Raw genomic sequence first — 13249 nt, forward strand, 5'->3', positions numbered from 1 at the left:
CTCAGAAAATTGTTCGGGGTCTCACGGGTAATCTTCTTCTCACTAGTGGTGTAAAGTTCTCGTTAAGTTATTGCTAGTCTTGAAAACACCCTTGAAAAATCCAATTAACATCCACTACAGCCAATGAAAGCAGCCCGGATGAGACACCGAGATGTTTTGGAATGATTCTCTCTCTCTCTCTCTCTCTCTCTCTCTCTCTCTCTCTCTCTCTCTCTCTCTCTCTCTCTCCTTTTCAGCGTCTTTCCTTTCACTAACACCTCGAGAACTTATTTTTATTGTTATTTTTTTTTTGTCTTAGCTCCACTCCCGAACATCTCTGCTCCACCGACGCCCAGGTAAGGAATGTCAGGTGTCTAGTGTTCATCTTTTTTCCATTGTTCCCTCGGAGTGACGTGGAGACTGGGAATGGAGTTTGGGTCTATGAAAATATTGTTATCACTATTCTTGTTTGTTCTCGTGCGCTGTAAAAGTTTGGTCGCATGAATATCAGCCATCACAACATTTATTATCATTTATTATTTATTTATTTATTTTTTTTTTGTTAGGTGTATTGGGATTAGGTTAGGTTAGGTTGGTTTAGGTAAAGTTGGGTTAGGTTAGGTTAGGTTAGGTTAAGTTAGGTAAAGTTGGGTTAGCTCAGGTGGGGTTAGGTGAGGTTAGGTTAGGTCAAATAAGGTCAAATGAGGTTAGATCAAGTCAGGTGAGGTTAGATTAGGTTACGTTAGGTTGAATTAGGTCATCAAATGTAAGTTAACCCAACCTAACATCATCCAATCAGACCATAACAGAAGTGGCTGACGTTCATGTGACCTGCTACGCTGTAACTCCACCTGTGACCTCCTAACTAAAGCCGTGACGCGATACAGTGACGGGAAGGGATCGAGCAGTGACGTGGTGTGAAGTGATCTAAGTGCAACCAAGTGCTTCCCTTACACTGCAGGACAAGAACCTAAGGGGAAGAATCTGAAGTCCGTGCACGCAAGGGTTCTGTGTTCGTTACCATGAAGTGTATCGCATGGCCTGAAGCACCACGCCAACAACTAACAACAGTAAAAACACCCTTAAAACTCATTTAACTTCAACTGGAGCCTTTTGAAAACAATGGAAGTGCGGAGGGAAGTGTTTTAGAATAGGAACCCACACTACACTTGACTGGCTGGCCTGACGAAGGACTGACAGCAGGCGGAGACATCGAGACAACACGTGCACAAACACATCACGACCCGCATTCAGAAACACTACTCTCTCAACCACGACTATTTCCAAAGGCCACAGAAACGCTTAGCTGGGTTCTCAACACTGTTTCCTCTATTAATACCATAGAAATCTTGTCAATCTCTCACTAGAACCATAAAAACACCTTTAAAAACCCGTGTAGCTTCAACTAGAGCCTTTTGAATGTAGTGGAGGTGTGGAGAGGAAGTGTTTTAGAATGTGGTTCCCAGGCTTCCACACGCACACGGGAAAGTCCTCGTCTTCGTCACTGCCTTCGTCAGCGCCTCCCTCTGCGTGCACGAACCTCAACTAAGATTAACTAAGACGAAATATACACCGTTGCTTCCTGCTTAACTAAATTACACCCACACCTCCTTCCTGTACCTCTGCCCTCACTTGTTGTCAACGCCCCCCCTTGCTAGAACCAAAAGCAGGTGGTACGTTAGTCTGTCAGTGCTGTCTGGGGTGCCTCTGTTGGCTCTACCTCTCCCAGCCAGCCAGCCAGCCAGTGCCAATCCGGTCATTCACTTAGGTGCTGGTTAGATCAAAGCAATGTTTTTTTTTTTTCACATATATTCCTGAAATAAAAAAAAAAAAATATTTGAAGCGCGCAAACACACACACACACACACACACACACACACACACACACACACACACACATCACGACCCGCATTCAGAAACTCTTTGCTCTCTCACCACGACTATTTTCAAAGGCCACAGAGATGATTAGCCGGGTTCTCGAGAGTGTTTCTCCTGTTAATAATGTAAAAATCTTATTACTGTCACTAGAACAGTAAAAAACATCCTTAAAAACCCATGCAACTTCAACTGGGGCCTTTTGAAAACAATGGAGGTGCGGAGGGAAGTATTTTAGAATATGAACCCACATCACACTTGACTGGCTGGCCTGACGAAGGACTGACAGCTGGCGGAGGCATCGAGGCAACACATGCACAAACAGACAGACAGACGCGGCACCAATTCTGGACGTGCCGCTGAATCCTGAACGCGTGAAGCACCACATCCCACTTCACTGCATCACTCACGGGTTCACGGGGCTCAGAACAAACACGCCCATCGCTTCACTCACAACACCGTAAGACTGCAGTGACGGGACTCCTTGCCGTCACTATACAAACCCTCACCTTCACCACCACAGGACCCATATTATAAACAGTCCCATTAAAACTATCCTCAGACAGATGGTTACCTAAATCCTCACGGGCGTGTTTTTACTAACGATGCGCACCCCTTGTTAAACTATCACTAGAAACATGACCAAAACACCCTGAGGAAACTTAAATAACCTGTTAGAGCCTGAAAATAGTCGATATAGACGCCGAAGTGACGACAATACCCAGAATACGGGCCAGGAAAGCCACCAACCACACTCAACATACAAACAGAACTGCGCTTCCTTGGCAGACTCTACGCCCCGCCGCAGTCTACAGCCACACCTCTTTACTGTTGGCCACTAGTCATACCCTATCGTCGGCCACCTCAGTTGCAGGGGGAGGACAGCTTGGCAGGGGTGTTCTCCTGGCCCGCGTAGGTGGTGCGTGGCCCAGACGGGGACGTCGGGCCGGCCATCGCGGGGTTCTTGTCGCTGAAGTACCCACTGGGCTTCGGCTTGAGGTGGCGGTTGTTCATCTCCATGTGCACGATCTTCATAAACTCCATCTGCGCCGCCAGCTTCTGTATCTCCTCCTGCGGGGACAGAGTGGTGGTGGTGGTGGTGGTAGCAGTAGTAGTTGTAATGAGTAATAATAATAGTTGTAGTTTTTGTAGTAGTAGTAAAGAGCTACGTATATAAGTATCAGCAGCCTAGCACCTCACCATGAACAGCATAAAATAATAACAACAGCAACAATTAAAACAACAACAAAACAACAAAAAACAAAAAAATCAACAGGAAAAACAGTGCCTCCTCCACCCCACGCAACCAAAGCAGGAAGGTTATAGAAAACGTGCAACGAGTATAAAAGAAAAAAAGAAAAAAAATACTGAGAACCTTCACTAAACATCAAAGGCATCACAGAGGGAGATTATTGGCAACAAACACGTACCAACCTACCTACCGTGGCCCTTTCAAAATGTCAGCTGGCTCCTTATCTCTTCCTGTGAATGAAAAACACGCTTGGGAGGGAAGGAGGGAGGGAGTGACAGGGAGGTAGGGAGGGAGACTGGGAGGGACTGGGAGGGAGAGGAATGGAAGCAGGCAGGCAGGAGGTAGAGAGGGAGGAAGGGGGATAGGGAAGTAAGGATGGAAGAAGTGGGGGGGGAGTAACAGGGAGGGAGTGGAATGAAAGGAGGGAGGTAGGGAAGAAGTGGGAGACAGAAGCAGGGAGGCAAGCAAGGAGGGAGTGGCAGGGAGGCAGAGGATGGATTTAAGTGAAGGGATTTTCTGTTTCTGCAAACGTTCCTTTTTCTGTCATATTTTCTTTACCAAGCATGAAGAAGTATATTAAACCACAAGAAAATAAAAAAAAAAAGACACGAGATGAAAGAGATTATTTGGATGAAAATTTAATAAGCTAATCTTTTTTGCATCTTCACTAACACTGCATTCTTTAAATATACTTTTCACTTACAAAGGATGACGAAAATGAACTCAAGTATCCAGCTAAGAGAAAACGAAAAGAAAACGAAAAGCAGAAAACGGGAAATTATTTGCTCAAACTACGTTAATCTCGCTTGGATCTTTGCCCTCGCCGCAGTTCTCATGTGAACTCAGGCAGGGAGGGACGGAGCGCGGTCTGCAGCAGACACAACATTAGGTCGGCAGCATGTTAGCGTCCAGTGAGAGGCGGGGGAGGGTTGGGGAGGGAGATGAGGCTGCGAGAAGGGAGTAGATAGAGGGCTGGTCCCCGATACAGGATCGCCATCAGTATAAATATTCTGAAACACTTTTAACTTATTCAGAGGAGTGTACGATTGGTTTGCATGGTTTAAATTGGTCACAAGGAGAAAAATACAGAATAGGAAGCTAATCTTGTCTTTTCCAGGCTACAAAACTAATGAAGAATAAGTTAAGGAGGGAAGGAAGAAAGAAAGAAAAAAATAAACGAGGGAAAAGAATAAAAGAGAAAGAATAAAAAGGTTAATGAAACAAGAAGGAAGTTGAAATATAAAGAATGGAAACAGAAACTCAGAGAAGAAAAGGGAAAGTAAAACAACACAAGAGGAAAGAAAGAAAGAGAGGGAAGAAGGAAGGGGAACAAGAATAATGAAAAAAGAAGGACAAGCTGGAAAGGAAACGCTGAAAAAAGTAAATAAATGAGAGAGAAAAGCAGAATGAGAATAAAAAAAAACTGAGGGCAAAGGAGAACAGAGAGAGAGAGAGAGAGAGAGAGAGAGAGAGAGAGAGAGAGAGAGAGAGAGAGAGAGAGAGAGAGAGAGAGAGAGAGAGAAAGGGGTAGACGAGATTGCATCATAGTGAAGAGGTGGAGAGATGGAGGGATATTGGAAGAATGTAGAGAAGGAGGGAGGGAGGGAGGGAGGGAGGAAAAAAAAAGAGAAGGAAAAGAGGAAAATGAGATTGAAAAGGATATGGAGAGAGTGAAGTGAAGGAAGGGAGAAGGAAGGAAGGAAGGAAGGAAAAAAAGGAAGAGAATGCAGGAAAACATGAAAAAAAAGAAAAAAAGGGAAGATGAAGAGGAAAGGAAAAGCAAGTGGGAGAGGGAAAAAAGGGAAATGGTAAGGAAAGAAGGAGAGAACGTAGGAATATGAAATTAATGGAGGAAGAAAGGAGTAAGGAAAAAAAGGGAAAATGAGAGGGAAAGGAGGAAAGGAAAGGGAAACGAGAAGAAAAAGAGAAAAGAAAAGAAAAAATGAGAGGAAAAGGAGGGAAGGAAAGGAGAGGAGGAGATGAAATGCGAGGAAAAGGATAAAAAAAAGAGAAAGAGACGTGAGAAACAAGAGAAAAACGGATGAAAAAGAAAAGAAGAGGTTGGCAATGATAAGAAATGGAGAGAATACTGACAAGGGAAAATCTGGGAATACAAGGGCGAGGAAGGGGAAGGAGAGAGGGAGGGGAGAGGCCGCCACGGGGAGCATAAGAGACCGTGGACCATATTCTGAAACACCTCTACGCCGCACCCCCACTACATACTTACAAAAGACTCGGGTTTTTAAGGGTGTTTTTACAGTTCTAATGACAGATTAACAAGATTTCTACATTATGAACAGGGGAGACAATTTTGAGGAACAGGCGTGGCGAGGGGAGTCTTTCAGAATATGACCTGGGGAGCAGTAGGGGTGTTTGTTTTAGGTGTACTGTTGCTCTCCCTAAAGACTTCCTTCCATCCTGCCTGACTCCACCAACCCGACACGCCGCCACACTCTGTCATGGTGGTGGTGGTGGTGGTGGTGGTGGTATTGTAGTTGTAGTAGTAGTAGTAGTAGTTGTTGTTGTTGTTGTTGTTGCTACGTTCATTGTCCTCTCTCTCTCTCTCTCTCTCTCTCTCTCTCTCTCTCTCTCTCTCTCTCTCTCTCTCTCTCTCTCTCTCTCTTAACGTAGATAACGATGTTAATACTTAATAACAACAACAACAACAACAACTGCAATAATGATAATAATAATAATAATATTAATAATAATAATAATAATAATAATGATAATAATAATAATAATAATAATAAAATTAACAAAATAACAACAACAACAACAACAACAACAACAACAACAATAAAAACTACTACTACTAGATAACGATGGTAATACTTAATAACAACAACAACAACAACTGCAATAATTATAATAATAATAATAATAATAATAATAATAATAATAATAATAATAATAATAATAATGATAATAATAATAATAATAATAATAATAAAATTAACAAAATAACAACAACAACAACAACAACAATAAAAACTACTACTACTACTATTACTACTACAACTACTACTTCCTATTAATATTAGAAAACAAACAAACAAGCAAACAAAACAAACAATGACAGTAACAACAACAACAACAACAACAACAATAATATCCCCTTTCATCCCCTCTTCATCACCCTTCATCACCCCTTCACCCCCTTCACCCACCCTTCATCACCCCCTTCGTCACCCCATCATCACTCCATCAGCCCTCCGCCAGTGCCTTCATCAGCCTCACCTTGAGTTCCTCGTTCTCCTGGGACAAGTCAGCGGGCTCGTCGTTCATCACGCCCAGGCCGTTGAGGGAGAAGCTTGCCGTCACGCCCTTGGCTCTGGCCCGGTTATCGTACAGGTCTCCCGTCCCCTGCACGATCCGGTAGAACTGAAACAAGACTCTCACTCAGGAAAAAAGGAAAGAAGAGAAAGAGAAGTGGGAAAAAAGAAGAGAAAGAGGAGGATAGGTTGACAATGATGAGAGAATACAGACAAGTGAAAATCTGGGAAAACAAGAGCGAGGAAGGGGAAAGAGAGGGAGGGGAGAAGCCGCCATAGGAAGCAAGAGGGACTGAAGTCTTCTAAAATGCTTCTGTCCACATCTCCACTACTATGAAAAGGGTGTAGTCTAGTCGAGGTTACACGGGTTTTTAAGGGTGTTTTTATGGTTGCAGTGACAGGTTAATAAGATTTCTACATTACTGACAGGAGAAACAGTTTAACAATCATATAACTACTACTACTACTACTACTACTACTGCTACTACTACTACTACTAAACAAAATATCGATCTTAAAATATCCATAATAATAACAATATAAGCCAATGTACAAATTCATGTTAATATCAATGAATCTAACCTCTCTCTCTCTCTCTCTCTCTCTCTCTCTCTCTCTCTCTCTCTCTCTCTCTCTCTCTCTCTCTCTCTCTCTCAATGACTCGCTAGGATAATCCGGCAGCATCTCACAAAACCTTCGCTAATCCGTCGACTTGGTTAATTCCGCCACGTGACACAAAGGAGGAGGAGGAGGAGGAGGAGGAGGAGGAGGAGGAGGAGGAGGACGAGGAGGAGGAGGAGGAGGAGGAGGAGGAGGAGGAGGAGGACGAGGAGGAGGAAAGCGTAAAAGATGATTAACCAGTGGGAAACGAGAGAGAGAGAGAGAGAGAGAGAGAGAGAGAGAGAGAGAGAGAGAGAGAGAGAGAGAGAGAGAGAGAGAGAGAATAACAGTAGCAGTATCAACAGCAGTAGTAGCAGTAGAAGGAACAGACGGAGGAGTACCCCAAGGTTGGAGTCTCACCTTGGCCCCGAAGATGAGCAGCACAGTGGTGGAGGTGCTGAACTGGGTCCTCAGGAAGCCGAAGAGATACTTGACGTCAGGACCCGCGTCGGGGAAGATGATGAGGCTGTGAAGGAGGAGGAGGTGGTGGTGGTGGTGGTGATGGTGGTGGTAGAGAATGAGTTAAAATAGGTGAGAAAAAAATGAAGATAGAATAAAGTGAAGAGGGTTTGAACGAAGACAAAGAGGAGGAGGAGGAGGAGGAGGAGGAGAGTAATAGGAAAGAAATGAGGATAAAAAAAATGACAAGTGAAGAAGGGGTGAGACAAGAGGAGGTAAGAAATTAAGATGAAAGAGGAAGAGAAGAGAGGAAAGCAAACAGGAGGAAAAAGAAAAAAAAATGAGAAAATGAAGAAAAATAAGTAAAAGGAAGGGAATGAAGAGAGAGAGAGAGAGAGAGAGAGAGAGAGAGAGAGAGAGAGAGAGAGAGAGAGAGAGAGAGAGAGGGAGAGAGAGAGAGAGAGAGAGAGAGAGAGAGAGAGAGAGAGAGAGAGAGAGAGAGAGAGAGAGAGAGAGAGAGAGAGAGAGAGAGAGAGAGAGAGAGAGAGAGAGAGAGAGAGTTACAATACGATAATAAGAAGAAAACTAAAAGAGAATATTAATTACAAAATCACACACACACACACACACACACACACACACTCAGTAGCAATAACAAAAGCATTAACACAAACACTACAAAACCCAATATTCTTCTTAAACACAACCCATTCTTATATACAGTAGCCATACCACATACCCCCTTAATCTAACCCATTGTTTCCAGTTACCCCTTTGACAGATCCATGCAGACAGGTTAACTATCCGTGAATGAGACAAGCGTGACTCACTGGAAGGCCACCATAACGATGTTGACAAGGGCTATGTTGTAAACTGCCCATGAGATGTACTTGGCCTCGTCGAAGAAGATCTCTGCCTTCCTGACGCTGAAACACACCTTCACCCCCTACATCAGGAAGAGGACCTCGTCTGTGTGTGTGTGTGTGTGTGTGTGTGTGTGTGTGTGTGTGTGTGTGTGTTGTGTGAGAAGGAGATGAAAAATATTAGTCTCTCTCTCTCTCTCTCTCTCTCTCTCTCTCTCTCTCTCTCTCTCTCTCTCTCTCTCTCTCTCTCTCTCTCTCTGTCTGTCTGTGTGTCCATCCATTTATCGTCCGTGTTTGTTTATCTAATTGCTTGTTTGCCTGTTTGTCTTTATGCTTGTTATGAGTCCTTACATGCATTCTCTCTCTCTCTCTCTCTCTCTCTCTCTCTCTCTCTCTCTCTCTCTCTCTCTCTCTCTCTCTCACCACCAGTTGCATGCAAAATGACTCTCTTTCTCACCTGTCATTCGCCTCTCACTGCACCTTTCTCCCCATATTTCCTCTCCACTCTCCCTTTGCCTCTCTCTCTCTCTCTCTCTCTCTCTCTCTCTCTCTCTCTCTCTCTCTCTCTCTCTCTCTCTCTCTCTCTCTCTATCTATCTTTCTCATCCCTCTCACGTCTCCATAAGCTTACTTTCTCCCTCTCCCTCTTCCTCCTACCCCCACTCACTCTAGCTTACTGCCTCACTCTCTCCCCCTCACTCCCTCTCTCTCTCTCTCTCTCCCTCTCTCTCTCTCTCCCACTCACCGGCAGCAAGCGAGTGGTCCCACCAATCATATTTGCATTGCTTGTACTTGAGCCCTGAGTCAGCGGCCTTCACCTCGGTGGAGGGCGTGGCGCTGAGGCTCCACGCGCTCAGGTACACCAGCATGATCAGTAGGATGGGCGTCAGCCACTGCAGCAGCTGTTTGTCCGTCAGCTTGATCTTGTGTGCTGAAGTCACGCGGTATGTCAGCGATACCCTGTAGGTGAGGTAAGGTGAGGTCAGGTAAGGTTGGCTAGGTTAGGTTAGGTTAGGTTAGGTTAGAATTTGTTTGGGTGAAGTGAGGTTAGGTTAGGTTTACGTTAAGTGAGGTTAGTTTAGTTTGGTTAGAGTAGTTTAGGTTAAGTTAAGTCCCTCCCTCTTCCTCGCACCTCATTCACGTCATTAATGCATAGGTTTGGTTAGATTAGGTTCGGTTCGGCTAGGTTAGCTTGGGTTAGGTGAGGTTTGGGTAGGTTTGGTTTGGTTTAGTTAGAGAGAGAGAGAGAGAGAGAGAGAGAGAGAGAGAGAGAGAGAGAGAGAGAGAGAGAGAAAACGAGAAAAAAACAAACGAGAAACGAAAGAAATCGAACGAGAGACGAAAGAAAAGAAAAAAACGAACGAAACGAAAGGAAACAACAAATAAACAACCGGAAAAAAAAACAAAAAAACAAAACAAGAGAAAAACAAAAACATCAAAAACAACAACAGCAACAACAACAACAATCTTTACACAACAACACTACACAGACGATCTTGTTAAACACAGTCTAGTTAGCCCTGCCCTTCACCCACATCTCCTGCCACTCCTGCATCCACTAGAGCCCTACAGTGCCTTCCAGAGCCCTCTATGTACCGGCCGCGGGGCACTCCACTGGTCCCGTGTGCGTCCTTTGAGGCTTGCTGGGTGGGAATCTGAAGGAGGGGCTGACGGAGGGACTGAAGGAGAGGGTGAAATAACCTGAAGGTGGGGCTGAAATGACCTGACGGAGGGGCTGAAAAAGGACTGAAGTTACCTGAAGGAGGGACTGAAGGAGGGACTGACGTATGGGCCAAAGTAAAGTAGCCTGAAGGAGTGGTGAAGGCGAGACTGAAATAAGGGTGAGGAGAGGTGGAGATCGAGGATGAGATGATGATGATGAGGAGGATGAGGAAGAGGAGGAGGAGGAGAAGGAGGAGGAGAAGAAAAATGAGGAGGAGGAGGGACACGAAAGACATCTTCGCTCACATTCGAAACGGTCCCCGTTGAAGGTGAGGCGCTGGGCTCTACTTGTCCTGTTGATAGTGAGCTGCTGGGTTTTGTGAGCGGCAAACTTTACTTGCCACTTCCTTCCTCAGGCTGCAACGCGGCTTAGGGTGGCGTTGATATCGCGGTTAGCTGCAGCTTCCTCCTCCAGTCCGTAGATGTGGGATAGTGTTATGTCAAGTGCAAACGCCTTCGCGCTAGGAACGAGGTGCATCAGATCATTGACATACACATTCCACAGCAAAGGGCCGAGGCAGCTCCCTTGAGGAACACCTGCCCTTATGGGCTGTGGCTTTGATTCCCGCCCATTGATGATTACTTTGAGATGTCTGTCTCTCAAATAATTCTCAAGGAGCTGGTGGAGTGCACCGTCCACACCTACAGCACGGAGCTTTGTGATGAGGGCTGCGTGCCACACTTTGTCGAACGCCCCCTCGATGTCAAGAGCCACGACAGCCGTGGTCTTCCCTTAGTTCAGGGCCCCACTCCACTCCGTTGAGAGGAGCAGGCGCAGGTCTGCCGCCGATACCTCCCCTGCCTGAACCCAAACTGTCTGTTGCTCAGCAGGTGGTGCCTCTCGAGGTGTCGCGTGACTCTCGAGGCCAAAATAGTTTCCAGCACTTTGCTCAGCACAGGCAGCAGGGACACGGTTCTGTAGTTTTTTGCCTCCGTCTTTGCATTTTTCTTGTACAGAGGCACCACACTACTCCCCTTCCACATTTCAGGCCATGTGGCGTTGCTGAGGCAGTGGTTAAAGAGTGAAGCGAGTGGGCGCGCCAGCTCCGCAACACACTGTCGGAGTACAAGGGGACTAATGTCCTGTGGCGCCACCACTTTTTTCTCGTTCAAGTTTGCCAGTATCACTTTCACTTCCTCTTCACTTGTGTTCACTGTCTCTAGTGTTTCTTTCACGATTTGAGGAAGTAGCGGAGATGGTCTTTCAGGGTCAGGGATGCACATCTTTTCAGCGAAGTGCTTGGCCAGGAGGTCCGCCTTGTCACGAGCAGTGTGGGCAATGCTGCCGTCTGCCCGGTGGAGTGCAGGGATGGAAGTGCCCCGCGACTCACCCTGCTGGTCCTTGACAAAGCTCCACCACTGTTTACAACCAACATGGCCTCCCCTTAGCTTACTCTTGAGGTTAGCTTTCCACTGCTCCACTGCCCATGTTTGCGTGGTATTCATGTGCATTGTTGCCTCTCGGTCTCTTAACCTGTTCCTGGCAGTGGGGTGTCTCCTAAGAGCACACAAGGCTCGGTGCTTGGCATCAGAGGCAACGCGGCACGCAGGGCCAAACCAGGGCTGGTCTGATGCTTTGGTTTTGTAGTCCGAGTGCGGCACCCATCGGGCCTGCAGGGCGTAGAGCAGCTGGGTGAGCCGCCTCACCTGCTGGTTAGCGTCGCCACGCAGCACGTCTCCCCAATCCGTGGTCCTCAGGGCAGCACAGAGGGCATCCCAGTCGGCGGCCTCCCACCTCCAGAGGGTGCGAGTAAAGCTCTCCTCTCGTAGTGTCCTGAATTGTATCCTGGTGAGGACAGCCACGTGGTCTGAGGTGCCCACAAAGTCGAGTGGAGAACACAATATTGTGTTGGGAGGGAGGTCCGTCACTACTGGGTCCAGGGATGACCCAGACCTGTGCGTGGGAAAGGTGACATAATTGTGCATGTCGTGCACAACCAGTAGGGAGTTAAAAGCGTCTCTCACCGTGTGCTGGTTCAGGTCGCCAATCACTACCACAATGTCACACTGACTGGCCGTCATGAAAGTGTCCAAGTTTTCTGACAGGTAGTCTAGCAACACTGTTTCCTACGATGGAGGCCGCTAGCAGCCCACACACAAAAGGCCTTTCCCGTTACTGTCCGTTGTTTTTAATGCCAGTAGCTCAAGTTCCCCGGGCACGGGCGTGGGAGGCTCTACCACCTGAGCACTGACCGTCTCTTTGTAGCAGAAGGCCACGCCCCGCCTTGTGTAAAGCGGTCTTTCCTTACCCAGGCCGAATACTCTTTAACTCGGGCGTAATTATCTGGCACCTTGGAATCGAGAAAAGTTTCACACACGAACACTAAATCTACATTATTCTTAATGATAACACAGTGAGAGATCTCCCCAATGTTGTATGGAAGCCTCTCACGTTGGCCGACACTGTCTTAAGTTCACTATTGGGCAGCTTTTAGTATCGCTTGATAGTGTTGGGGTGCTACTCCATACTGGAAGCCATAGGGGTGAGAGGCAAGAGTCCAGGGGAATCGGGAAGCTGGCAGCACTATAGGGGTTACCTGTCGGAGCTCGGCCAGCCTCTGGCGTGAAGCAGGCTGCTGAAGCTGCCAAGCAACGTTTCTCAGCGCAAGTAACGTTTCCTGGCTACTCTGCTTCACTGCCTGCACCAGCGCCTGTTGCCTCTCGTCGGCAGCCCTCACACGGCAGTCCAAGGCTGAGTGGTAGCGTCCTCGGCAGTATTCACACATCTTCCTAGGGAGCTACTCTGGCGTATGACGTGGACTGCTGCTCTGAGGACGCCTGGACTGGTGATGTTGCTCCAATCCCTACCGAGGTAGTGGTGCTACCTCTCTCTTCGAGAGGGCGTTCTGTCTCGTTACTGGCCTTTTCTTTCTTTTGGGTGATCATTGGTGCCCTCCTGCCTGTCTGTCCTCAGTCAAGCTGTTGCCGCTCGTCCGTGTCTCTCGACGAATACCATCTGTTGGTGGCGTCGGCTGCTCGGGCTGAGAGAAGGATGTGGGAGGAGCGACTGACAGCGCTTGACCTCTTTTCTCCGCTGATACCAGCGCGGGATGATGTGAGGATAGGAGAGGAGTGAGAGACGGCGCCTCACCTCTTTCCTCAGCTGATCCTTGTCCTTTGTCCTTGCCCCTCCGCTGCTTCAGGCGCCGGGTCAGGTGATGAAGAGCGAGGGGTGTTGGTCGGTGGGGCGAACAGAGACGTATTTTCCAGGGTGTCCGCGGAGAC

At 47.0% G+C, this 13249-nt stretch overlaps 1 protein-coding gene across 1 annotated transcript; it reads right to left on the reverse strand.

Annotated features, from left to right (window-relative positions):
- On the reverse strand, window positions 1-8461 carry LOC135111797 (probable G-protein coupled receptor CG31760). Its single transcript, XM_064025512.1, has 4 exons — window positions 8271-8461; window positions 7402-7507; window positions 6347-6490; window positions 1-2925 (listed from the first exon to the last, which is right to left on the reverse strand). The coding sequence occupies exons 1-4, from the start codon at window positions 8282-8284 to the stop codon at window positions 2719-2721; spliced, it is 471 nt and encodes a 156-aa protein (XP_063881582.1). The 5' UTR covers window positions 8285-8461; the 3' UTR covers window positions 1-2718.
- Window positions 8462-13249: the final 4788 nt, after the last annotated feature.

The sequence above is a fragment of the Scylla paramamosain genome, chromosome 22 (assembly GCF_035594125.1).
Source record: "Scylla paramamosain isolate STU-SP2022 chromosome 22, ASM3559412v1, whole genome shotgun sequence".
In the NCBI taxonomy this organism is placed as follows: domain Eukaryota; kingdom Metazoa; phylum Arthropoda; class Malacostraca; order Decapoda; family Portunidae; genus Scylla; species Scylla paramamosain.